Source organism: Sinohyriopsis cumingii, chromosome 2, assembly GCF_028554795.1.
Source record: "Sinohyriopsis cumingii isolate HCF-2022 chromosome 2, ASM2855479v2, whole genome shotgun sequence".
Classification (NCBI taxonomy): domain Eukaryota; kingdom Metazoa; phylum Mollusca; class Bivalvia; order Unionida; family Unionidae; genus Sinohyriopsis; species Sinohyriopsis cumingii.
The window spans coordinates 18558444-18584073 of NC_142962.1; the positions used below are offsets into that span (position 1 = coordinate 18558444).

At 34.6% G+C, this 25630-nt stretch overlaps 1 protein-coding gene across 1 annotated transcript; it reads right to left on the reverse strand.

The window, feature by feature from the left end:
- Positions 1-6705: 6705 nt before the first annotated feature.
- LOC149804408 (enhancer of rudimentary homolog) lies at positions 6706-25348 on the reverse strand. Its single transcript, XM_089939922.1, has 4 exons — positions 25191-25348; positions 12571-12658; positions 9735-9855; positions 6706-8707 (listed from the first exon to the last, which is right to left on the reverse strand). Exons 1-4 carry the CDS (start codon positions 25191-25193, stop codon positions 8614-8616), a joined length of 306 nt encoding a protein of 101 aa, XP_089796048.1. The 5' UTR covers positions 25194-25348; the 3' UTR covers positions 6706-8613.
- Positions 25349-25630: the final 282 nt, after the last annotated feature.

Here is a 25630-nt window from a genome sequence, read left to right on the forward strand (position 1 = left end):
ACACACACACTTCAGTCCTATGACTCAAACTGAACATAATTCTTCAGGCTCTGTTATCACCTTGTTAACTAAATTAAACAATGTTAATCTCAACATTTTCTGTAACAAGATGCCTCCAGTTTTAGGGCGGGGGGTACATTATACATTGTATAGGATAGCTGTTTTGTTCATTCACATTTTAAGTGATGCCTCCAGTGTTAGGGCTGGGGGTATATTATACATTGTATAGCATAGCTGTTTTGTTCATTCACATTTTAAGCGATGCCTCCAACGTTAGGGCTGGGGGTATATATTGTACAACATGGCTGTTTTGGTCATTTACATTTTCAGTGTATTTGTGGTAACAAAATATAAACATATGTATATATACATGTATATGTTTTCGATATTTTGTTCCCATAATGATGACAGAAGACTAAGAAGGACGAGTTTACATAAGGTAATTATTCCTTATTTTATAACATTGTAATACTTAAAAATATATATTTTTACATTATGATTATTTTTCCATTTTCGTTTTACATTCCTTAATTGTATGTGTATAAGAATGTATAGCACTTGACATTTCCTAGCCTCTTGTATTCCGTATAGATCTTTTTAAAGAGTCCGAAATTAAAATTAATATGGGTAATTTAAAATTACAACATATAATTAACATAGCGTAAAGTTATACAAAATCCTCATTGGTAAACTCAGAAAGAATAATTATGATATTTTTCTTAACCATAATAGCATTCACACTTTGCTAGATATAATTATCTATGTTTTATTACTCATTGTCTTTAATTCATTTATCTATGTTTTTATTACTCATTGTCTTTAATTCATTTATCTATGTTTTATTACTCATTGTCTTTAATTCATTTATCTATGTTTTATTACTCATTGTCTTTAATTAATTTATCTACGTGTTATTACTCATTGTCTTTAATTCATTTATCTACGTTTTATTACTCATTGTCTTTAATTCATTTATCTATGTTTTTATTACTCATTGTCTTTAATTCATTTATCTATGTTTTTATTACTCATTGTCTTTAATTCATTTATCTATGTTTTATTACTCATTGTCTTTAATTCATTTATTTATGTTTTTATTACTCACTGTCTTTAATTCATTTATCTATGTTTTTATTGCTCATTGTCTTTAATTCATTTATCTATGTTTTTATTACTCACTGTCTTTAATTCATTTATCTATGTTTTATTACTCACTGTCTTTAATTCATTTATCTACGTTTTATTACTCATTGTCTTTAATTCATTTATCTATGTTTTTATTACTCATTGTCTTTAATTCATTTATTTATGTTTTTATTACTCACTGTCTTTAATTCATTTATCTATGTTTTTATTACTCACTGTCTTTAATTCATTTATCTATGTTTTTATTACTCATTGCCTTTAATTCATTTATCTATGTTTTATTACTCATTGTCTTTAATTCATTTATTTATGTTTTTATTGCTCATTGTCTTTAATTCATTTATACCAGATATCATGTAAGATGCGGAGCTGAAACTTGCAGAAGTACAACAAACAATATTTAATGACATTATCAGATAAAGGCCATTATAGTGGTGCATATACATTAACGGTTTTGAAGTTTAAAAACAAAATGTCAAAGTTCATACCTGCATTTTTTGTTGAGACTAGACATTATATGTAGAGCAATTTTTGATCTAAAGTATAAGGTTAACCCTTTGTCATCAATAAGATGTTTATTTTAAACCAAATTTGTGTTTTTCACAGCAATACATTTCTAAATATGAATAAAACCAGTTGATGTGCGTAAATTATCATGATAGTGTCATGTTCATTATTGTATTAATAATAAAATCGAAACGCTCTCAATGAATCCATAATTTTATGAGATGCACATAAGTCTAGGAAGAATAAGTATTCATAAAATATTTTAATGGATGTCACTGAATTATTGTTTTCTACACCATTGGATTCTTTTTAGAAATTCTCCTAAAATATGTCTGCAAAAGTGACCTCGTTGAAAGACCTGCACTTTTCTGTCCTTGATGGAGTCTGCTATACTCAGTCTGAAGACTTTTTAAAACTACTTAAAGATAACCATACAAGGACAATTGACGATAACTTGCGTGATGCAAATGTTCTAAGAGAAATAAACGGATACAAAATCTCCAAGAAAGTAGTCGATGGTAAAACCTATTTTTCATTATCAGCGATATTGCATTATTGTTTTGCACACGAATATGATAAAGTCATTTGTAACAACGTTGTAGATACTGTGTAAAACTTTGCTTTACAAACAGAAAATAAAGTATGTGATAAAACAATTCTAAATTTATACAAAACTGATGCTTATGGTAATTTGAAGGTTACGCACCTTGAAGAACATCTATTTTCAGAATTTAAAGTCGAGGAAGATATTCCATCCCTTTACAATGAACACAGATCTCAGTTGTTTGCAACGGAATGGAATACAATTTGTTTCTTTGAGTACCATTTTAGTCGCAGACATCAGTACATTTAAAATACATGTCAAAATGAAGCAGAAGCAAAATGGAGGTTCTATGAGGAGATCAAATTAGTTAATGGACTAATCAGTACAATTGTTACAGAGGCAAGCCGAGCCATTACTGAACGCAAGCAGAGAAAGTCGCAGAAAGACTGGATGGAGTTCAGATTTTCACAGGCCAGTACCACTATGCAGCGGTAATAGAGGATGTAGTGTACTGGTATTCATGACATTGCAGAATTTGGCGGGGATTTTGATTCTTTTGCAGATGTTGCATCCGTAATTAGACATATCTTATTTAGTGACCATAATGCATTCTGTCCAAGTATTTTATTCTTTCGTGCTGGTGGTCTTGACAAATACAAACATGGAACAATTTTCAACAGATTTGTTTCCAAGATGGCATCATGCTCGGTTTACTTCAAGAACATATCATTTGTAAGAGTACAATTACGGGACATGTCTCAGCTGCACCAGATGAAGAAAATGTGTGCGCTGCATTCCAGAGTGCGCTTTCAAAGAAACCTTTGTCCTGGAGTGGAATTTAGATATACCTTTACTGACTCAAACTATAATGGCAGAAGCGTCTGGAAGGCCAAGGATCATGCGAATTTGCTGAAAACGACGTTTTTCCAGCGTTACCTAGCATATGACAGACTTTTAAATATCTTCAACAGAACACACGGGAATCATTCGGAACTTGACATGCACTGTCATAACAAACACTGGGTTTGACATAACAGCTGAAGCAGGAACAACAAGAAGCTTAAGTGAGGCAGAGAGATTGTTGAAAGCAAAAGCAGAACCTGACAGGTTCTATTACAACAATTACATTAAGCGCTACTCTATTTTGTGTGAAACAGAAGATGGAATGTTCCAGAAGAAAACTAGAATAAGAGATTCTCTCCTGATCTTGACGATTGACAACCTTGTACGACTCAAACACAAAAGTGATCCCAATTCTGGTGAAAACAGATCACTACAGTTGTGCACGTTGACAATTACCTTAAAAGGAATACCACGGGATGCTGCTATTGTAAGAACTTGGCATGCCGATGAATGCAGACACAAAAATGTCCTTGCATGCAGTTGCATGAAGGAAATTGAGCTGAAAAAAGATGAAGGGCGAATGTGAATTCTAGAAGAATTCCCCGATGAGTCAGGCGTTAGACAGCGGCATGAACGTTTGCAAAGATGGTCGTTTATACCTTGGTGGTCCAAGATTTCAGAAGGTAATAAATATTACTCATTATTAGCTTACGTTGTAATAATATTGTTATGGCATTAATCGTATTATGTTCAATTTATAATAAGTGACAAGTAATATACAAAAATGAATATGAAGTGAAATTTATTAGAATGAATAATCTCCATTGTTAACAAATAGTAAAATTCTATCTCATTTGCTTCAAGTTTTCAGAAAATGTAAGAATATGATGATTTGATTTATTAATCACTACCTCAGAAACTGATTGGTACATGCCAGATAGTTTGTGTTATTTGCTCTTCCTTAACACTTTCAGAAATGTGTGGACTGTACCGATCAACACGATTTCCAGCAAGGGGATGACAAGGAGGAGGATGACATAACTTCCGAAATGTTACCTGCTGGTCCTACAGAAGCAGGTCAAGCAGTTCTGAGCGATGATAGCATACCACTTCTTGAACTTTAAGTATTCCTTCCTGACAAAGTCTCTAGATGAAACAGCCGACATATAAACTGCATCGGAGTCTGAAGATGAATCAGACAACACCTTTGCTGTATCAGAGTTGAAATTTCAAGAAGAAAAATATGTGCAGGTATTAACATTAGTTCAAGCAAATTCTTCACAAAATAACGAAGTTAATTGATAAATCAAAAAGTTTTTTAATGATCAGCATCTTTCCTCAAAGGTAATGTGGGAAGATTCAGCTGAACGACACGAGTGACATTACTTGATCACACTGCCAACTCACAGAAGAATGTTCTTAGCATAAAGTATGAGTGAAGTACGACTTTTAACCAAAGTAAGACAAACGCCTTTAAATAAAACATCTTATTCCTATGCTATATTTATGACACTTGTCATAAGGGATGAAGAAATAGACTTGCACCATATGGACTGAATATAACAAGTAGAAGAGGAAACATTTCAGTGAAACACGTATTTAATTTTGAATTTGAATGCTAGTAATGTTTTGTTGTTTGGTGTTTGTTTTGTTTGTTTTGGTTCTTTTTTTGGGCTGGAGAGACGGGTGATGACCATGAAGCATATATGAGCGCGAGCATGAGGACTCTGACTTTGATGATGTTGTGGATGAGGAGGAAATTGATTTGAACCAGTTACTGGAAGATGTATCATTAGAATCACAAAACCATTACGATGAGAAGATGTCACACATTGAGAAAAGTGCAAGTCGAAAGTCCAGATGAGTCCTGAAGAAAAGCCTGTGCCTGATTTAAATGATTGCAAGTCTGTTACTGGTACTAAAGATGATGTTAATGCATTTGTTCATTATTTTGGATTTATGCAATTTCGGCCTCCTCCAACTTTATGCAAACATCCAAAACCGGCTACTAATAATGACGATAAACACAAAATAAAGGAAGTACTTGATGATGTGCTATTGAAAAGTGGAAACCTAAAACCAGATCATTCAGTGGGTGACACAAGAATAGTGTTTGGGCCAGATAACAAGACTGAAAATTGATCTTGTGAAACTAAATTGCAAGTATAAATGTTTTCTCCCAACTTCCGTCTTCACCTCCGAAAAAAAAAATCACCAATCTTGTTGCTACCTACAAAGACGCAGGTCTCCTGCTGCTGCTAAAGTTCATGGTTGATGATTGTCGAAAAACGGAATGGTCCAAACTGATGTCTGCAGAAAGCACAGACATCGCTACTAGAATGGTTTCGAGGATCAGCATGTCAATCCACTTAGCTCTGCTTGTTAGGTTTTTACACCTGCCTTGTGCATAATCTGAGATTATTGTGAATTTGATGGAAACGTCTGGAATAGAATTAGGAACGATTTTGACCTGTTGGGATGAAAAAGTCCAGTGTTTTACAGCGAAAGGGTGTGAAATAAATGCTACATTTGCTCTCCATGTCGAGATGATGAACCATTGTGATGAAGTTATTGCTACTGCTCTGGCTGAATGCATGGGTGGTCCTGATGATTACCCATTTGCTTTTGTCTGCCGTGAAAGCATCTTTGCCATTTGCCTTTCTCAATGGAGCTCCGTCATATGCAGGATACTGCACCAAACATTTACACTACCATTACAGTGCAGAAGTATTCCAAAGAAATATGAAATGCACTCTTTTCTCCACTCCATACCGACACAGCACTTTGAATTTCACGATGGATACGATAATGCACAAACTAACAATAGGTAAACTAGGGCAAAAAAGGAAGAAGTTATTCCCAAAGCAATTGTAAAATGTACTTAATTTTCTTCCCAAACTGTTGAATCATTGAACATGTTGATTTAATAAGTAGAAAAAATCTCTCTGTTCCAAGTTTTATAGTACATGAAGAAATCTGTTCATGCACCAACTTTTATAGACCGCGAATAAAGTTTTTTTTTGAGAATAATAAAGGGTGTCCAAACTTTTATACTTTCCCCAAGACTTATATTCATACAGTATGTAAAACAAAAATGGAGGTCACAAAAAATTCCAGATAGGAATTGGAACACAAAACCTACCCTCAAAGTCTGGAAACAAAAAACAATAATTGGATTAATGATTAAATAGATGAAGATTTACGATTTATCCAAGACGAGGAAGGATATACATAAAATGAACACTCTGAAAAAAAGGGTATAAAAATGCTTTAAAGCTTATGAGAGCTTAACCAACAACCAAAATTAAGACTGAAGGTGTAAACACTTCCAACAATATGGAAAAGCAGATTCTAATACCTGAATGTGTGCAGGATATGAGAAATGGCATATTTTTCAGAGAGTGTAATTGAATTCAATCGAATATAAATGCCATTTGTATGAAAGAGGGAGAATACTGCACAAGGGCCTATAATTTGAAACAGACTTGGTCTTTATTCATCTAGTACCATATTTGTAGAATTTTCCATGTAATAGGACAGAATTTTCTTATATGGATGAGAATAACTTCTATCCAGAAATTGTACGCAATAGCAACATGTATTGTATCACTGATATTGAAACTAGATTATTATAACAAAAAAAATAAAAATAAATAAGAACAAGAAACTTTATTGAAACTTTATTAAGATTTTCAGCTTGCTATCTACAGGAATCATCGGATGGTTTAACTCTGGAAAGAATCATTACAAATAAAAACATGCTACATTTCCCAGGCACATATCTTCTTTATCAATGAAACATTCTAGATTTTCTTTCATTTTTGATACTTCAAGTTACCATTACTATATGATAGGTTAAGACAGTACTTCCTTCAAATGTGGTTACTGTTCTTTGTATGACATTTATTAACAATGATGTAGAGTTACAATATGTGATGTGTATTGCAATATAAAAGTTGCAATACAATGCATAATGATCATTAAGTTATGATGTATTAAAAGTTTAAGTTCAACAATGGGAAGAAAATACACACTGTAAAAAATCAACTTGATATTTATCTGGAAAAAATAAATATTTCAAAGTATTTTAATGATTTCTTGGCATTTAGTTTATTATAAACTTGCATGTATTGAATATTAGACTAAATTTCTAAATAGTAAAATTCTTAATGTGTTCACACTCTACAGTCCAGCAAGCTGTAATTGCATTTTACCAACAGAATATGGTAATGCATACAAGCAAATTTGTAAAAGTAGTTTAAAGATTGAATGAAGAAAAAGACACTCATAGAGATGGTGCACTGAAATGATTGTTTAGAAACATCTAAAAAATTTGTATCTAGCTTAATATATATATATATATATATATATATATATATATATATGAAACCTGGCTCAGAGACATGTCATCATCATCCAATCAAAACTCTTTTATTATGTATTCAGTTTCAATGTAAACAAGCATGTTGCAGATGAACAGTGCTAGCAATATGAATATGGTAGCGAGACAATTACATAATAAAAGCATCATATCAAGACCAGAATGTTGTGATTACTGGTGCATCAATTATGCCCATAGTATTTATAACCTGTTTATTAAATTCAAATATTGAAGCAGTTAATATAAAAGCCCCTACAAACAAGGTCTACGTGTTTTTTTTCTTTGCATTTTAGGTTCTGTAAAAACTGCCTTCACATATGTTCACCTTATTCGATTTCTGTTTAGGAAACCATTTCATCATGCATCTTTGTACATCAATCTATGCAATGGTGAACATCAACCTATGCAATGGGACACAACTCTTAATTCGCATACAAAATTAGCAGCGCAAACCATTCCTTGATTTTTTAAATTTAAAAAAATAACTTCTCTGTTATGTTCCATAATTACTACAGAAAGGTGCACACAGTATCCGTTGGTCATTTTAAAAAAGTTGTAACCTTTTATTCACATAAACCACAATGTATCAAGAACCATGTAAAAGTCTGTCAGACGATCATCTTCTTCAAGCTAATCTTTATTAACTTCATGGTAACACTTGGACTTGAGGCTTATAATAATGATACACATGCTTTCAAATATTAAATTTCATCTACTGATATATCACAATCAGGAAAGATTATGACTGGGACATCATGATTAATTACACAGAACCTACCCTCTGGCTGTTGCAGATTTATTTAATATGGTTCACACATACTCTACACAAAAGAAAGAGAAAAAATTCAACAAGGAAAAGCAGTAAATGTCAAGTATAAATTTAAACTGCTTTAATAGCTGTTTCAGGCAATGCCCCATTACCAAGTAAACCTGAACTACTAAAATTCATACAAACTAAAAGAAAACAACTCTTGTATTTCTGTACATGATTTTGACAAAAGTAAATGATAATGATGGAAACATGAAGGAAAAATGCACAATTTTCATATACAATTTTGGAACTTTACTCAAAATACATGGAGAGTTATGTTCTTTTACTTTTCCTCTTGAATTTCCAACGTATAATATATCCTCATTTTTCCTTTTGTTTTGTCGAGTGATGATGTTTATCTTCAAGATGTTCTCTGCATGTTTATCGACCAGCCTGTTTCCTCAACATGATGTAGATCTTCTCTTTTAACCAATCCTTGTTATGGGGAACATACGTGCCTAGGTTTTTCTGAAATCTGAAAAATATTAAAAACACTTCTGTGTAAACTAAAGGTCCTACAAGCTATTGTCTGTATTAAGAGTTCGAGCTACGCTTTTAGAGATGACTGTGCTGTCCTGGTCCCAACTCCATGCACCCTGCCACTATTTTCTGACCTTTGATTCATCTCTATTTATTTATAATACTGACACCCCTCATTTTTCTAATACCATGTCCTGTCCAGGTCAGCATTTTTCTGAACTTTATTAAGGCACTGTGCACAGTTTGCAATAAACTTTCAGTGTACACAGATATGGTGTGTCAAGTCTGCAACATCAGAAACATCATCAAAAAAGACATTTGCAATGGAAAAATGGCTTCATTTTTAAAGTGACTAAAATAAAATAAATGTGCTATTTAAAGTCAGATAACTCATCTTATGATAAGTGATGCGTTCAGAGTCTGTATTTTTTCAAAGCAGGTTGTAGCAGACAGAGTGCAAACAGCTCATTACCAATGACAAAAAGACAAGATCCTGAAAAATACACTGTTCAGTTAAAATCCAAATTGATCAAAATTATTTTAAAGTCTGAACATGTGAAAAATACTCATAGCAGTGAACTTTTGAGTTTTAGGTTATATTTGACACCTGGATGGGATGTAAATGCTTACTTACGATAAAATGTATGAAAAAGTCAAACATTCTTATCCCCTCTGACAGCATATGCAAACATGTAGCTATAACTTTTCTGACAGTTAAATGTTAAGTTAATGAAAGCAATTATATGTACATCTTTTTAGGCACATAGTATGACAAATGTGAAAACCTAGTATCAATTGGAGTTAATATTTGCAGTTCTTTGATGAGCTCAAAGTCTGGTCATTTAATTCAACAGAAACTCTAAAATACTCAAGTTTCATTAATGTGTCAAAAAATACGTAAAATATATGTGCTGCAAACAAACAAATTCTAATTTTGTTGATGACTGGATATGATTGTATTGTAAATGTGAAAGAGAAACAGACTACACACCAAATGGAAAGACAGACTGAAAAATACATACACCAAGCAGCTAAGGTCTGTGAGTTGATCCACAAAGTCAAACAGCTGGCTGATGTCATATGTAATTGATGGGCAGTCAGGATTTAGCCTCTTGAGATGTTCCTCATAGATCTTACAGATTCCTGAAATTGATAAAGCATGCAAGTATCACAGAAATACAAGTGTTCTATGTAGAAATTCCAAGCTAGACATCCCTGTGACCCTTTCCCACACCCACCCCTTTCCCCTAGGGGTTCAAGGTTTGAGAGTAAAATAAATCCCCTCAATGTCATACCTGGGGGTCAGATTAAAGACTTGTGGGTCTCTGATGCACCAATGAGGGTAAAGGAAACAATCCCACTGAGAAATAAGAGTCACAAGGGCTTAAGACTTTGGAGACACACTTGCAATGATAAGCAAGCTGACTATATAGAACGTTTTGACTCCTGAACTCTCTCACACTGTAGGGACTCCAATGTAGAATTTATGCATATGCAACACTACAAATATGATAGAATCATGAAAATGTTATTATGTATCAACCTCCTCATTTTCCAAGTGATTCTTGTGATCTTGCACTTTCGATAAAAACTGATACAACAGTCATTCCATTTAAACAATCGTATGATTTTCTATTACTCCAATAATATGATTGGATAAACTTTCTGTGTCTGCCAAATTTCAATATCTGATGGTAGCCCAGCAGGTTGCCCCCATAAAAGAACCTGATAGCCCATCTTAAATTCAGTAACCCAAAGAGTGCAAATTTCTGATACTGTGCATCACTTTAAATTCATGGGGTACCAACTTTTGTGGTCTTTGTGGGTAAGCTAGATCATGAATTTAAAGTCCCAATGAGTTATGAATCAAGTTGACATTCAGAGTGGCCACCTCCATATCTGATACTAAAGCATTACAGGGTTGTGTGCTTGTTTTAATACCAGCTGTCTAACAGAAGGTAATCCAATGCTTTGGGATGATTTATTGTGTGCGATATTTTATTGGATAAATAGCGACTAATGTTAATCAATGAGACGTGCTTAAAAAAAAGCACAAACTGACATTTTACTTTCCTGAAATTTATTGCTGTCACATTTCTTTTGTTTCCTATTTACTCTGGGCTGTACAAGTTTTAGTATTATTATTAATGGATATAATAATTGCTTTGGATAGTAAAGGTGGACTTAAACTTGAATAATTTTGCATTTATACCACCAGATAGTCATTATATAAGTTCGTTCAAGTAATTCTGCATTTATTATCATAACATTAGATAGTCATTACATCAATAAAAACTGAGCTTTAAAGTTGTTGAAATTTTACACGAGATAAATCATGTAAATTTCCAGTGTTCCCACCTTTCATACAGATGTCATGATACATATTTCTTATCATAATAAATACATGTAGATACTTTTCCAAAAACTTCATACTTTTTTTAAAACTTGCCCTTGTTAATTACTTTTGAAGTACCATATTAGGGGCAATTTAATTCTAAATGAATAGAGATCACTTTATAAAAACTGTAGGCAATAATTTGTGGGAGATGTAATAGGATGCCATTTTTTGCTTTTTCACCAAAGGTTATGAAATGCATTAGAGGACTCTCCAAATGAATAATCATCAACTAAGAAAAACGGAAGTTTACAGATTGTTATTACATCTGTGATATGTCGCTTTATTGGGTTAATATTTGCAATTTGGGTTAATATAAAATATTGTCCTTTGTTACATCCATGAAAAGATTTTTCTTTCCCCATTTCTTTGATTCATCCACCATGGTCTCATGACATCTTCTGAAGTTCTCAAAAATCAGTTGTCATATTCCAAATATTCTTGAATTAATTTAAAGTAAAATACCTTGCAAATCAAACCTAGTCCCCATTTTTTTTTCTCTATTTATACTATTTTCCATCTTTATGAAGCAAAAACTGCGTACACAAATATTTACATTGATGTGACTGGTAAGAAAGTAGGCAGACTTCCCTTTCATCTTTCTAACAAAAGAAACCATGTGCTTTGTACATCAGACTATTGCACACGGGTAGTTCAAAGATGCTGCAAAACACTGCCTGATGTAGACAATGTCATCTATTTTTCCAGTTCTTGCCAATATTCCATAAGCCTCCAACATGCAACATTTGAACATACAGTCGATTATTATAAAATTTTAAAAACAGCTATAAATTGTTCCAGTGCAATCTTTTTTGACTTGTATCATGAATCAGGTTAATACATGTTCTTTCCCTGCAAGTCAAACATGACTGGAAAGATACAAGATTGGTATAAAATTTATCTCATTTAAAAACATAACATTTAGGACATGAATGTTGCATCTAAGAATGGTGAAGAATATTTTTTATTTCATTCATCATACCTGTGCATGATTTCAAATATATACAGTAATGCTATCTCATTACAGTGAATGCTAAAACTACAAAATAGCTAGGCATTATGATGACATTTAACAACGACACTCTCACCACAAACACTTTAAAACTTGGAAATGTCTATAACATTTGGATGAATTTTTAGTTTCTAAATTTATTTAAATAGTAGTCAGTTAAAATATATCCATGTCAATGTTACACCTTGAGCACCGGATCATGCTTCTCACAATTTTGTGTCCTGTGTGCCACAAATCTTGCACCATATGCAGTTCCTGGTCATAGCGTTTTCATCAGGATCAGAAATAAATGAAAATTGCGCTTACGTCTTGAACACCTCACACCACAACCTGGCAGCTTCATCCAAGATATTTTCCTTAGTTCATTAGCACATCTTACACCATCAACATAAAGTCTAGAATGTTAAAATTTTCAATAATTAGTGCTCCTGAAATGTCTATCAATACCAACCTTCCAAGCATTCATTGAGCGATTCATAGTCGGAGTAGGTCCTTGTGTCTGGGCGGGGGTTGGGCTGCACAAGTAGAATTGTGTGAGACTGAAACAAAGTAATTAGAGAATATTCTGTATTTTCATTTTACTGCCATAATAGTTAAAGGATTCTGAAATAGTATGCAAGGAATATTTGAGATCATAATAATTAAGAGATTTTCTGAAAACAAGAAATGGAACAGCCTAATGCTTGGGACCAGTCTAAATCATAAATGGAGCCCAACGTAAATTTTATACTGGGCCGTTCTTGCTCTGAATGCAAACTGTCCAAGGGTCATGCCTAAATCTTGCATGGGACCCCCTCTTCCTCTGAGTGCAATTTATCATGGGAACTGTTACTTTTGAGAAATGGTACATAAAATGGTAGAATTGTTACTTGTTAAAAGTTCCAAACAACATCAAACTCAATGGATAAAAAAAACTGCTTCACATGTAATCATGCAGATCTGGAACTGAGTACAGTATAGCATTCTCAAGCACTTCAGTGACAGTGGAAGAACCTAGAAAATAAATAGGACTCTGGCATTCAACATCACTGCAGCAAAGGACTGCCCATACTTTGAAATATGCCATAGAATTTGTTGCAGCTAAAAATCAAACATGCACAGCAAACTGGCAAGAAAACCATGAAAGTGACACTTCAGTTAAATATATTAATCTAGAAGGCAAACAACAAATTCATCTGTCCGGTAAAAAAGACATGCCACTACATACCAAGTTTTAAAAAATTTAAGAATGATTCCACCAGTTCATCACATTTTTTGCTGAAAGACAATAAACATACATATAACATCTCCATACTCACACAAACTCAATCAGATCTCAATCTACTTCACCAGAAATATCAGCAACAATCTTCAAATTTAGGCAACTTTTTCCAGATCATAGAAAAGTGATGAATGCGTAAAATTACATTGAGTTTGAAACTTGATATGCAAAATGGTAGACCAACAAGATACTATCTGCCACTTTAATTATTTCTGGACACAACTGGCTTAGTTGAAAACAGCAACACAGTGGTAAATTTAATGATGGATGATTTGCATGCATTAATTAGCAGTGTGCATAGGAATTCATCATTAGGCATGGTGGTTCAGGAACCAATTAGACTTGTACACAGACCAAAATATATACAAATGGAATTTAATGTATCCAAACTGAAGTAAATAGAGACCCAAAGTGAAGTAAATGGAGACCCAAAATGAAGTACCTAGTGTATAGAGACCCAAACTGAAGTATATGGAGACCCAAAACTGAAGTATCTGGTTTATAGAGACCCAAACTGAAGTAAATGGAGACCGAAACAGAAGTACCTGGTTTATAGAGACCCAAACTGAAATAAATGGAGACCCAAACTGAAGTACCTGGTTTATAGAGACCCAAACTGAAGTAAATGAAGACCCAAACTGAAGTATATCGAGACCCAAACTGAAGTGTATGTGTGTATGTGTGATTTGGATTTTCAACGTAGCTTTAAAAAAATTTCAGTCATATTCCTAAGATGTCTGCAGTGTGGCAGTTTATTGTGATGTCTAGCACTGTCCCACCCAGTCAAATTATCCGGACACCAGGCCGACCAGTCCTAACACTAACCTCTTAATGCTGAGTGTCTAGCGAGGCAGCTGTTAGTACAATTTTTGTAAGTCTTTGGTATGACTCTGCCAGAGATCGAAACCCAAGACCTACCCCATATGAAGTGGACACTCTAACCACTAGGCCACCCGAGCAGTTCCAAACTGAAGTAAATGGAGACCAAAACTGAAGTGTGTGTGTGTGCGATTTGGATTTTTGACATAACTTGAACAATTTTTCAGTCATATCGCTACGATGTCTGCAGTGTGACAGTTTTTTTTATAGTGATGTCTAGCACTGGGGCATCATGCCACAGACATGTAGCATGATGTCCCACCCAGTCACATTATCCTGACACTAGGCTGACCAGTCCTAACACTAACCTCTTAATGATGAGTGCCAAGCGAGGCAGCTGTTAGTACCATTTTTATAAGTCTTTGGTATGACTCGGCCGGGGATAAACTGAAGTAAATGGAGACCCAAACCGAAGAAAATGGAAACCCAAACCGAAGTCAATGGAGACCCAAACTGAAGTAAATGAAGACCCAAATCGAAGTAAGTGGAGACCCAAATTAAAATATATGGAAACCCAAACTGAAGTAAATGGAGACCAAAAACTGAAGTATATGGAGATCCAAACTGAAGTACCTGGTACAGTGTGACCCCATTATAACATGGTAGTTGGGAGCCATAAATATGGAATTTAATGTATCCAAACCAAAGTAATAGGAGACCCAAACTGAAGTACCATATGTTTTTGGACACGGTTTTTTTGTGTGGAAAATATAATATTTAAATGCCTTGTAAGTTTTCGGACATTGCTCTGCTATAATTTTTTCTACAATTTATATTTTCGGACACAATCTAGGAAGATCTGCTGCTTCATTTTATGGTAAAATTCACAGCGTGTTTACTGTTAATTTAACTGACACAAAATTTGCTTCATTTGGTAGCCAATTATTTATTGTGATCATGAACTTCCATGAACTAATATAATTTAAATTTTTTAATCGTATGTATATATGTATGTATGTATGCATGTATGTATCAGATAGATAGATAGATAAACATCGTTATATTAAGCCATACACAATAAGTAGCAATATCAAAGAATGAAAAGAAATATTATTTAATGCTGTAATATATTTAAATATATTATTCAATATCAAGTAGCTTGTCCATAGCCTTTTGTAGGTCCTCGGGCAAAAAGCCCTCAAATTCTGTATCACTATCATCATCCATATTGTTTAATTGTTTGTCATTTCTGATCAGCGTGTTTTCACTTCCGCTCAGATTGACACTGATGCCGCACACCTTGAAAGATTTAATTATCATTGTGTGCTTTTCCTTCAATGTGTCCATGGCATTTACAACCCAGTCCAATACAGTCTGTTTGCTGCTGTCTTGATCCGTCCATTGCTGCTTTCATTAGATGATATTAATGCATTCGTAGCATCCCTGATGTATTCCGTCCAGCTGCGGCGGAGGTAGTTCTTGACAGGTTTATTGATGCTCACATCAAGAGGTTGCAATTTGGAAGTGCAGCCTCCAGGTATTATTGCTGGCACAACATTTCCACGCTGCAACTGTTTCTTCACGTCATCAGTAACGTGAGCCCGGAACGAGTCCATAACTAAAAGTGATCGCTCTCTTCTGGTGAATGGCAAATAAATTTCTTCAATCCATAGCAGCATAAGCGTTTCGTCTATCCATGCTTTCTCTTGAACTGCGATAATCCACCCTTTTGGTGCATTCAGATCTAGCTGTCTCTTTCCCTTGAAAATAATCATTGGAGGTAATACATCACCAGAACCTGCAACGGCTAAAACGACAACAATGTGTCTCTTCTCCGTGCCAGTTGTACGAATCAGAACGCTTTCGTTCCTTCTTTGTCCACCGTTTTCCCTGGCACAAGATCAAAGTACATCGGTGTCCCGTCCATGTTAATAATAAACATATTGTCAAACTCGTCCTCCTCACGTCTATCCATCACAAACTTGTGGAGCGAAGCAATCTTTTCTTCCAAATCCTTTGGTAAACGTTGGGCAAGAGAGGTCCTGCTTCTGAGCACAAAGTCATGTCTTTTCATGAAACTCTCTCCCCATGAACGACTTGCATGGAATTTGCTCTCCAGAAATTCTGTTAAGGCAAGCTCCTTGGCATATATACATATTCCCTCAACACTGACTGGAATTTGTTTAAGTCACGCTGAGTGAGCACCCATTGAGCTATCTTATCATCCATAGCTTGTCCATATGAAATGGGTCATCCACACTTAGGCAAATGTCCATTCAAGTTCAGATCGGCAGAAAAGTCAATTTCCATCCAGGTACTCACCATGGATTTCGGAATCTTGAATTTTTCTGCGGTAGGTCTAATTCCCAGACATTTTGCATTATTAACAATATCCTGATTTTGCTTTAATGTATAATGTTTATAGCGACCACGTACAGAACCGGGTGGAGCACTCTCGGGTTCAAGATAATCAGACTCGTCATCTAGAGCAGCTTTCTTCGTAGGCGGTTCTTTTTGTGATGCATCCTCAGAATCATTAATTCGAGGTCGCTTCTGTGGACGGCCTACTGGCCTCTTTGGAGACGATTTCGGCAAGGGAGAGTCCCTCCATGAACTAGGCAGTGCCTCCTCGCTTGTTGCATAATGTATGATAAACTTATCCATCAAAATTATTACAGTACTAACAATATTATGTTTCACAACGACAGCTATCCAGTATATAAACTTTTGATTGTGGTGGGTATTTTATTTATACTTTATATTTTAATAGCTTGATTGGCTAACAAAAATATGATTGTCAGTGTAGACATTATTACACACGAAACCACTTCAAACTGGTGTTACAGTTATGACTGATTAGAAACCATGACCCCTGCTTTATATCATTAAACAATATATTGGAGAGTCGGTATGGATTAGTAAAATTCATTGGCATTGTGCAACAAAACAAACCCCTTATCCCTGAGGCATTATATACCAAGGTTTAAACATAGTTATTGTTCTATTGGTAGTAAACCTCTTTGTAGACGATAAGTATTGACTGTGGGTGCTAAATGTTCGGCACATCGTGTTCTCTTTTAATGAAATCCAGATGGCTGCATTTTATTTCCGAACACACATGTCAAAGAAATCCCACAAGTTTTATTATTAACAATTATCACCTAGACACCTTGAAATCTCCAACATACCGGTACATCAAAACAATCTTTGAGCAGTCGATTGTTTCGAGTCAGCAAGCTCTACTAATTTTGAAGCTACCCTTGGCTAGGTGGGGAGAAAAAAAAGAGAACCACAACAAATAGACCACCTTTATTTAAAAAAAAAAAAGACCAACATATTAATCATGCCGACTCATATATTGCAACTTGCTTGTAATTTTTACCCTTCCTATGCGTGCATACAACACTCACCCCATATGGAGCCTCTCACCCTTGGTGCTGTAAGATTAGCCATCATACATGTACCGGTATTTCTATTCTCGATACTAAAATGTTTCTGTCATAAATATCTTAAAATTATAATTCCAAAATCTTTTTTAGTTTTCATTAATATCTTAATTACACAGAAATTAAGCTTGTGCACGTTGGTAATGTAGATTTTAATGATCACCGATTAGCAGAGGGTTAAACTGTGGATTGCAAGATTATATAGTAATATGGCGGTTCTTTTGGAAAATACGCACACAATTGTGGCTCTAATACATGTATGGCTGTGTTTTCTGGTGGATGGACATGTATCACATAGACAAAATAGGCAAGTAATGCCTGTTTTTCATTCATTATCCTTTCCACGGTGCTTTACAAAATACTTGTTTTACTTCATGGCAGCACGTCGTCATGTGAGCTAACGGTAACTTCGTTACAGACATGGGAGGGGGGAATAAATCTATCTTCAACTGTATGTTTTTGGACACCTAATTAAAGAATTTGATATGCATTCGGACGACAAAAAAAGTAATTATTTGTTGCAGTCCGAAAACATACAGTAAATACGGTAAATGCAGACCCAAACTGAAGTAAATGGAGACCCAAACAGAAGTAAATGAAGACCCAAACGTAAGTAAATGAAGACCCAAATTAAAGTATATGGAAACCCAAACTGAAGTAAATGGAGACCCAAACTGAAGTAAATGGAGACCCAAACTTAAGTAAATAGAAACTGAAACTGAAGTACATGGCGACCAAAACTGAAGTATATGGAGACCAAGACAGAAACTGAAGTAAATGAAGACCCAAACCAAAGTAAATGGAGACCCAAACTTAAGTCTATGGAGACCCAAACTTAAGTAAATAGAAATCGAAACTGAAGTAAATTGAGACCAAAACTGAAGTATATGAAGACCCAAACTTAAGTAAATAGTGACCCAAACTGAGTTAACAAATTCATTGACAAATTAAACTTGACAGAACCAAACTGAAGTATGAAGGTAAAAATGTAATAAAGTGTAAAATTAAATTGCTAAAAAAACTAGCAAAATAATACCATACCAAGTTGCCAAACAATAACAGTAATGAGCAGTGTTAAAAATTAGTCTCCTTGTATGCCAAGTGCTAATGTCTTTGGTGTGTTTTATAATGACTGCTTGATAATTTAAAGATCAAAAGGGGCAAATACAGGTCAATTGGAATGAAAGATATTTTTTTTCAAAATGTCTTACCTGCCACTGAACAAGAAGAAGTATACAGCTATTTTTTCATAATAACAAAAACAAACACACTGCTATTTCTAAAAGGCACAAACAAAAGCCTACCAACAGAATAAAAGGATCATGAGGATAATAAACAAAATATTCATTTCAAGCAAAAAGAATTTTGCTTTCCAACAGTTTTACACCGCTATTCTGCTTTTTTCAATCACGAGAACTGCTTCACCACTCACATCTCCAAGTTTTCATTTTTATTGTTCTTGCATCCATTTTTATCAGCATCCTTCACCTTAGTCAGATGGAGTCAGCATTAAATTTACGTTCAGAGTTTCAAGTTCTCTTTTGTTTTCACTTAAACTCTCATTTTAATCTACATCCATTTCTGTCCTCTTGTCATCATTTTCATCACGAGCCTGTTCTCGAAAAACGAGAACACATTTTGACAACTCATTTTTATGACATTAAGTACTCTTCTAAACTCTTCAATGGATACTGCACTTTTCTAAATATAATATACTAAAGAAGCAGTCATTATTATTATTATTATTACTATTATGGCATATTGATTATTTTACAACATTGTCCAACTCAAATTCTGAAAAAAAGCCATGATTATCTTCAAGATTTATATATTTATTCTCACCAATTTAAACAATATTAAAACAAAAGAAAAGCATCATTTATTTGCCAAAGAAGTGCAGGTGTTTACATACACTTTCAACAGAACATCAGTTTCATTTTGTAGTCACAACTGAGACAGATTAAATATTAATTAGACACACTGGCTTCAAGCCTGATTGCATAAGCCTGACCATTGGCTATTCTACAGATGTGTCACATGTGGCCAAAAGATGAAAAAAACAGGTAAGGCCAGGAGGAAAACAAGGCATTTGCACAGACAGTCAATGGAGAAAAAAAAAGAATTTCATGCGAATTCAACAAATGCTTGAGTGCCCATTTCTTCAATAGACTAATAAGGAAGCATAATATAGTACAGCTTGCACAATCTTTTGGAACTTAAATGTGTCACATAAGGGGAATTAATCCCCACCACTTTTGCTTCACGATAATGCTCCATGAGGAAGTGATAAATACAGTAACCCTGCCATAACATGGTTGATGGGGTTATAGACTGAAATGTGTTATAACCAAAAAAGTCAGCTGAAGAAAATGATATGATGCATGTACCAAAAACATGGCTGGGAAAGGGAAAGGCTTGTGATAACAGCAGGTGCAAACATACATCATTCTGATTAAATGCAGACAAACTAGTCTGAAACACACTTGCACATTGACAATAAACTTTTTTGCAGTACACTCAATAATCCATTGAGTACTGTACTTGCATATGAAAAATCCATGAATTAGAGTATAAATCATATGGTACAAAATTAATGTATCAATCACATCCTGTTAGAAAACACAACACAAAAATTGGCAGTCCTCATTTAATCTATATCCAATTGTCATTAAACAATTTACTAAGATACTGTAGCCAGTAACAAAGGGATATAGTTGTTTACATGCAACAGGTACAAGTACTTAAATTAGCCAAGATTTTGGTCAGCTGGAGACAGATATCATCTTGCCAAAGCTATCCATGGAATGGGGCTATTCATAGTGAAATGAAAACATGAACAAATTAAAAAGTTCAACAAACATCTTTGTGAGATGCCCCATCTTCAGTTAACTTGACAGTCCAATATACATGTATATGGTTTCAAAAGACAGAAAAGTTAATCTGCATATATTCCACCACTGGTGGTGATCAAAAGGCATTAACTTTTTTCCAAGATAAAAGAAATTCTGACAGTTCAAAAAACGTATTCCAGTCACTTTGGAAAATACATAAATCCATCAGATTCCACTGCTTTTATTGAAGTTTGGTGCTGACTTCTATTGATGAAAGGTTCTTTGATTTTATTGAAGATTGTAGTCAGCTTTTGTTGATGAAGTTGTCTGTGTTATTGAAGTCACTGCTAAAGAACAGCTTTGGAGGACCAAACAATGCCTGTTTCTTATTGTGGCAACATCAAATAGTTGTGTGAACACGGAGACTGACCATTTTTTCATTTGCTTAGTATTTATACAGAATGATCAGTGCTTCAATGATAATCAGTTTTCTTTGAAGTTTCAGCAAAACTATTATTTTTCTGGGTAGTTTAAAAAAAAAAGGAATTAGTTATTGTTTGGTCCATTGCAGTAGTTAGTAGTCCTGCCTTCAAAGGTTAGGTGATTATAGCTAGACCCAGTATCATGACTACTGGAGTGTATCACAGCACACATTACTAAGGCCAGATGTTAGCATAAGCGGACTATGATATAACAATGCACTGTTAAGACGGTTTGTCAATTTGAGCAAAGAATATGTTTACATAACAACAGACAGATTTTAGTGTGGGGGCTCCGATGGGCCGAGTGGTCTAAAGCGCTCTCCATTACGGATCACTGCCATCTCACCTGTCTGCATGGGTTCGAGTCTTGGATTTGGCCAATGTTGGTGTGTGAGAAAGCTTGCCAGTAGCTTTTCATGGGTCAGTGGTTCTTTCCAGGGTTTTCTCGGGTTCTTCCTCCACCATTAATGCTGGCCGGCATGTATAGCCTACTGTGTGCTGAAAATTGGCATTAAATCACACAACAACAACGGATTTCAGTACATTTTATATATATTAAGTTTGTGGCTTCATTTCATGGTGCCTCTAAATTTCTCCACTCCAAACCCAAGATAAAAGTTTAAACAGCCAACGTCACAGAAATAAAATTGACAATGGTATATTTTGTCATTGTAAGGAAAAGAGAAATTGCAATTTGCAGCACTGGCAAAGCCCAGCACAATCCCTGAATAAACCATTTTATTCATTATTCTTTTCATACAGTGAAGAAGAAAAAATATTTGTCCTGTCTTAGAAAAATACAGGTATGTGAAATTTCAGAAGGCATACAATGATCCTATAACTGAATTCATATGCAATCTCTTCCCCAAAATGATAAAACTTTTTACACTTTATTTTTAGTTCTTTTAAGAAAAAACATTTGTGTACAAGAAAAATGCATGAAATTTTGGGAGCCTGTATTATAACAGAGCATGTTGGGTCATGCTGTACCTTCAAATTACCACTGTGCCTCAGCCGGCACATTTATAACTTCACCACCATAGACAGGCTGGTTGACTTTACTGACTGACATCTGAACAGCCAATGAATAAGACCACCCATGGAAAGACCATGACATCGTGAGTTACAACCAGAATCCATTTCAATAATCAGTGATCTTTATTTTGATCATATATATGGACATTAAAAAATAATTTCAAAATTCATGTATATTCAGTACAGTTAAAAAACGCTCATCAACTTCTTTTGCAAAAGGTTAATGCTTTTACTTTATTCAGAGAAATCTGAACAAACTTGTCAATAAATCAGTGCTTCTCTCTCTCCATGAACTTCTAAAGACCATGCTTGCTAGGGTCATCAACAATAAACCATTCCATCTGATAGGGACCATGTCCACCAAGCAATTTCAGGAATGCCAAGATCAGTTAAAAGAATGACAGCATCTTGAACAAAACAAATTTATCGAAAACTTTTTTCGACATTAGTATAATTTTATTCTTTTCATTAAAGAAACATAATTCAACTTATCTGATTTAATCATTCTTGGCTTCCATCACATTCCTAAAATGTTGGTTAACAGTACTTGAAAACACATCCATTTGCTTGTATGCTAATTTGAACTTATTACAAAAATGATGCCAGTCTACTAAAGCCCATCTAAAGCAATATGACTTTAATTTGTAAAAAAAGCATCTATATCGGTTGCCAAGTGCAAGATATTCCTGAAAATCTTACCTCTCATTCCAATGTTAGTCAACCTCGAAACAATCTATGATGTGCTGTTATTTAGCAAGACCTCAACACCAAAACAAATATCTGGGCCAAAGTATTACACTGTAGGACTAGGAGTAAGATACCTTACTTTCAGCATTGTTTTGTGGCATTTTTCTGGCCAACTGACTGGGGAACTAAAGGCCAAATTTTCAAAAATATCTAGCACATTTGGCAGCAAATACTGACAATGTTCCTCAGACTAAAGTCTAATTGTTCAAGTCAGACTGGACTAAATGGAATATTGCCACTTTATTGGTCAATAGTAAGTGCAATATGTCATTTCGGTCAACTAACAAGAAGACAATATTCCATTCAGTTGTTGTTGTTCTAGGGTTTAATTTTTCTGCACAAGATATGGCAGCCAGTATAACTGGTGGAGGAAGAACCCTGGAAAACCCAGGATAGAACCACCAACCCATGAGAAGCTACTGGCAGGCATTCCCACGTACCCACGCTAGCCAAGCCATGGACTCAACTCACGCAGACAGAGGTGAGATGGCAGTGATCTGGAACGGTGAGCACTTTAGACCACTCGGCCACTCTGGACCCCTAATCCGTTCAGCTAATGGCACTTGCATATTAAGTAAGGTAATTATAATCAACTAGATTTAAATTTGTGGAAGAGTGTTGACATGGGTTGCCAAGTGTTCAAGATTTTTCTGAAAATGTTACTTACCACTCTCCTGTAAATTTTGGAACACACTACACAAGGCTGATATTTAGGCATCAAGAAGTAGCACCAAAACAAAAAATGTGATACATCTTACCTTGTAATGACCAGATGCAGCTTAGTTCCAGATATTTACATTTTGGGGGTCGAGGTCTTACTGCCTAAATAAAGGCACTGTGTATCATGTTCTGATATAGACTAACAATGTAACAGATATCAAATTTTCAGGAACATCTCACACACTTGGCAGCCCATATGAGTGCTGTTCTATAGATTAAAGTTAAAGTGTTTTAGTGAGACTTTTCTATTAAATACAAATTCTCACAAGAAAATGGACATGTTTTCAAGTTCCATTGGCCTGCACTTCAGTTGGCTGGAATATGATGGGAGCTGGGAATGCCAAAAAATCGGCTTAAGTTGAAGTATGTTTCTTTAATGAAATGAATAAAAAATATATTAATATTGAAGAAAGTGTTAAGATAGCTTTGTTTCGTTCAATAATCCCGGTTTCCATCATATTCCAACCAACTGTAACGAGTCCCTGTGATGTTAACCGACTGGAATAAGCTATACAGCGCCGCTAATTTGGCAGTAAGACTCCACACCCAAACAAAAATATCAGGGTCGATGCCTTACACCAAAGGACTAGACGAGAGTTACTGAATTACCTAGTCCTACCTGTAAGACCTGACACTTATGTTTTGGGTGTCAGGGTCTTACAGCCTAACTAACGGCGCTATGTAGTGTGTTTTGATGTCGACTAACATCGTTACGAAAGTAAAATTTTCAGGAATATTTCACACAACTGACAACTAAAATAACGACGCTTTTCTACAAAGTAAAGTTATAATGTTTTAGTCAGACTTTACTTACTATGATGCCTTTTCTCTAATAAATTCAAATTCTCACAAAAGAAATGAACCCATTTTCAAGTTTCTTTGGCCTACATTTCAGTTGGCTGGAAAGCAATGAAAGCCGAGAATGCCGAAATTGGATAAAGTTGAAATATTATTTCAACGAAACGAATAAAAAATATATTATGCCTATTGGAACTGTAAGCAACGGTTCATTTTGTTCAAGAAACAGAATCTGAACATGAACCTACATGAACTTACTTCGGCATACCTCGACTACCGTCGCATTATAACAAATTCAAATGTATGTGAACGGAACGTAAAAATGCATCCATTTGCTAGTGTCATATTTTCATTCCACCAGGATAAAGACAGCATAGTAAGAATATTAATTACACAAAAATTAGTGGAAAAATGTCGATATAGGCTGCCAAGTGTGTGAGACATTCCTGAAACTTTGATTACTCATTCCGATGTAAACGATATCGGAACACACTATACAAGGCCCTTATTTGGATAGTAAGACAAAGCACCAAAACAAAATCAAAATGTGCTATGTCTTACATGTAGGACTACTGAATTACCCACACTTTAAGAGTCCGACCATCCGCCACCGAATTTCTCGCCACAACATTTGTTTATTGTTGTTGTTTTTTTGTTTTTTTGCAACAGCTAATAATATCATAAAATAATGAACTATCAATATGTGCAAGTTAACGACACAAAAAGAGAAATATCTTTCAGCAATCAACATCCTGCTTGCAAAATGGTATGTGCCAACAAGTGTGACTGTGAGGGAACCATCAACAAAAACATCACTCAGCTGTGATCAACAAACATATTCTTCGCTTTATGAACTTTCCATCAAAATTTATTCCTGATAGTCAGTACATAATTTAGAATAAATAAAACTGGTGAAAATCTTTCTTTCATACCATTTTGGGATGCAAGTTTCAGGCACAACGATAATCACCCCAATACAAGAACTCAATGGCGTGCCGTGCAAGAGAATGTAGGAAAAAGTGTAGAGGTAATCCGAATATAAACAAATCTTAAATTACAGCACTCTTCGCAGCTTTTAAAAACCATTTCACGGTAAAATGCTTTATAAAAAGAACAAAAAAATAAATAAAAAAAATAAGCGGTTGAAACCTAAAACTTTTCAAAAATAATGTAACAAACGAAATTTGCAAGAATGCGAGACTGGTTTGTTACGAGGCATAACTATTCACCAAACGTTGAATGAAACCGGAATGGTGCAATAGCACAAATTCTACCTGATAAACATATGTAATAAAATTAAGTATAATAAGAAACTTTATTATTTTGATACTACTGTCAAGAAACCAAAACTATTTTAATTTTTCCCCAAATA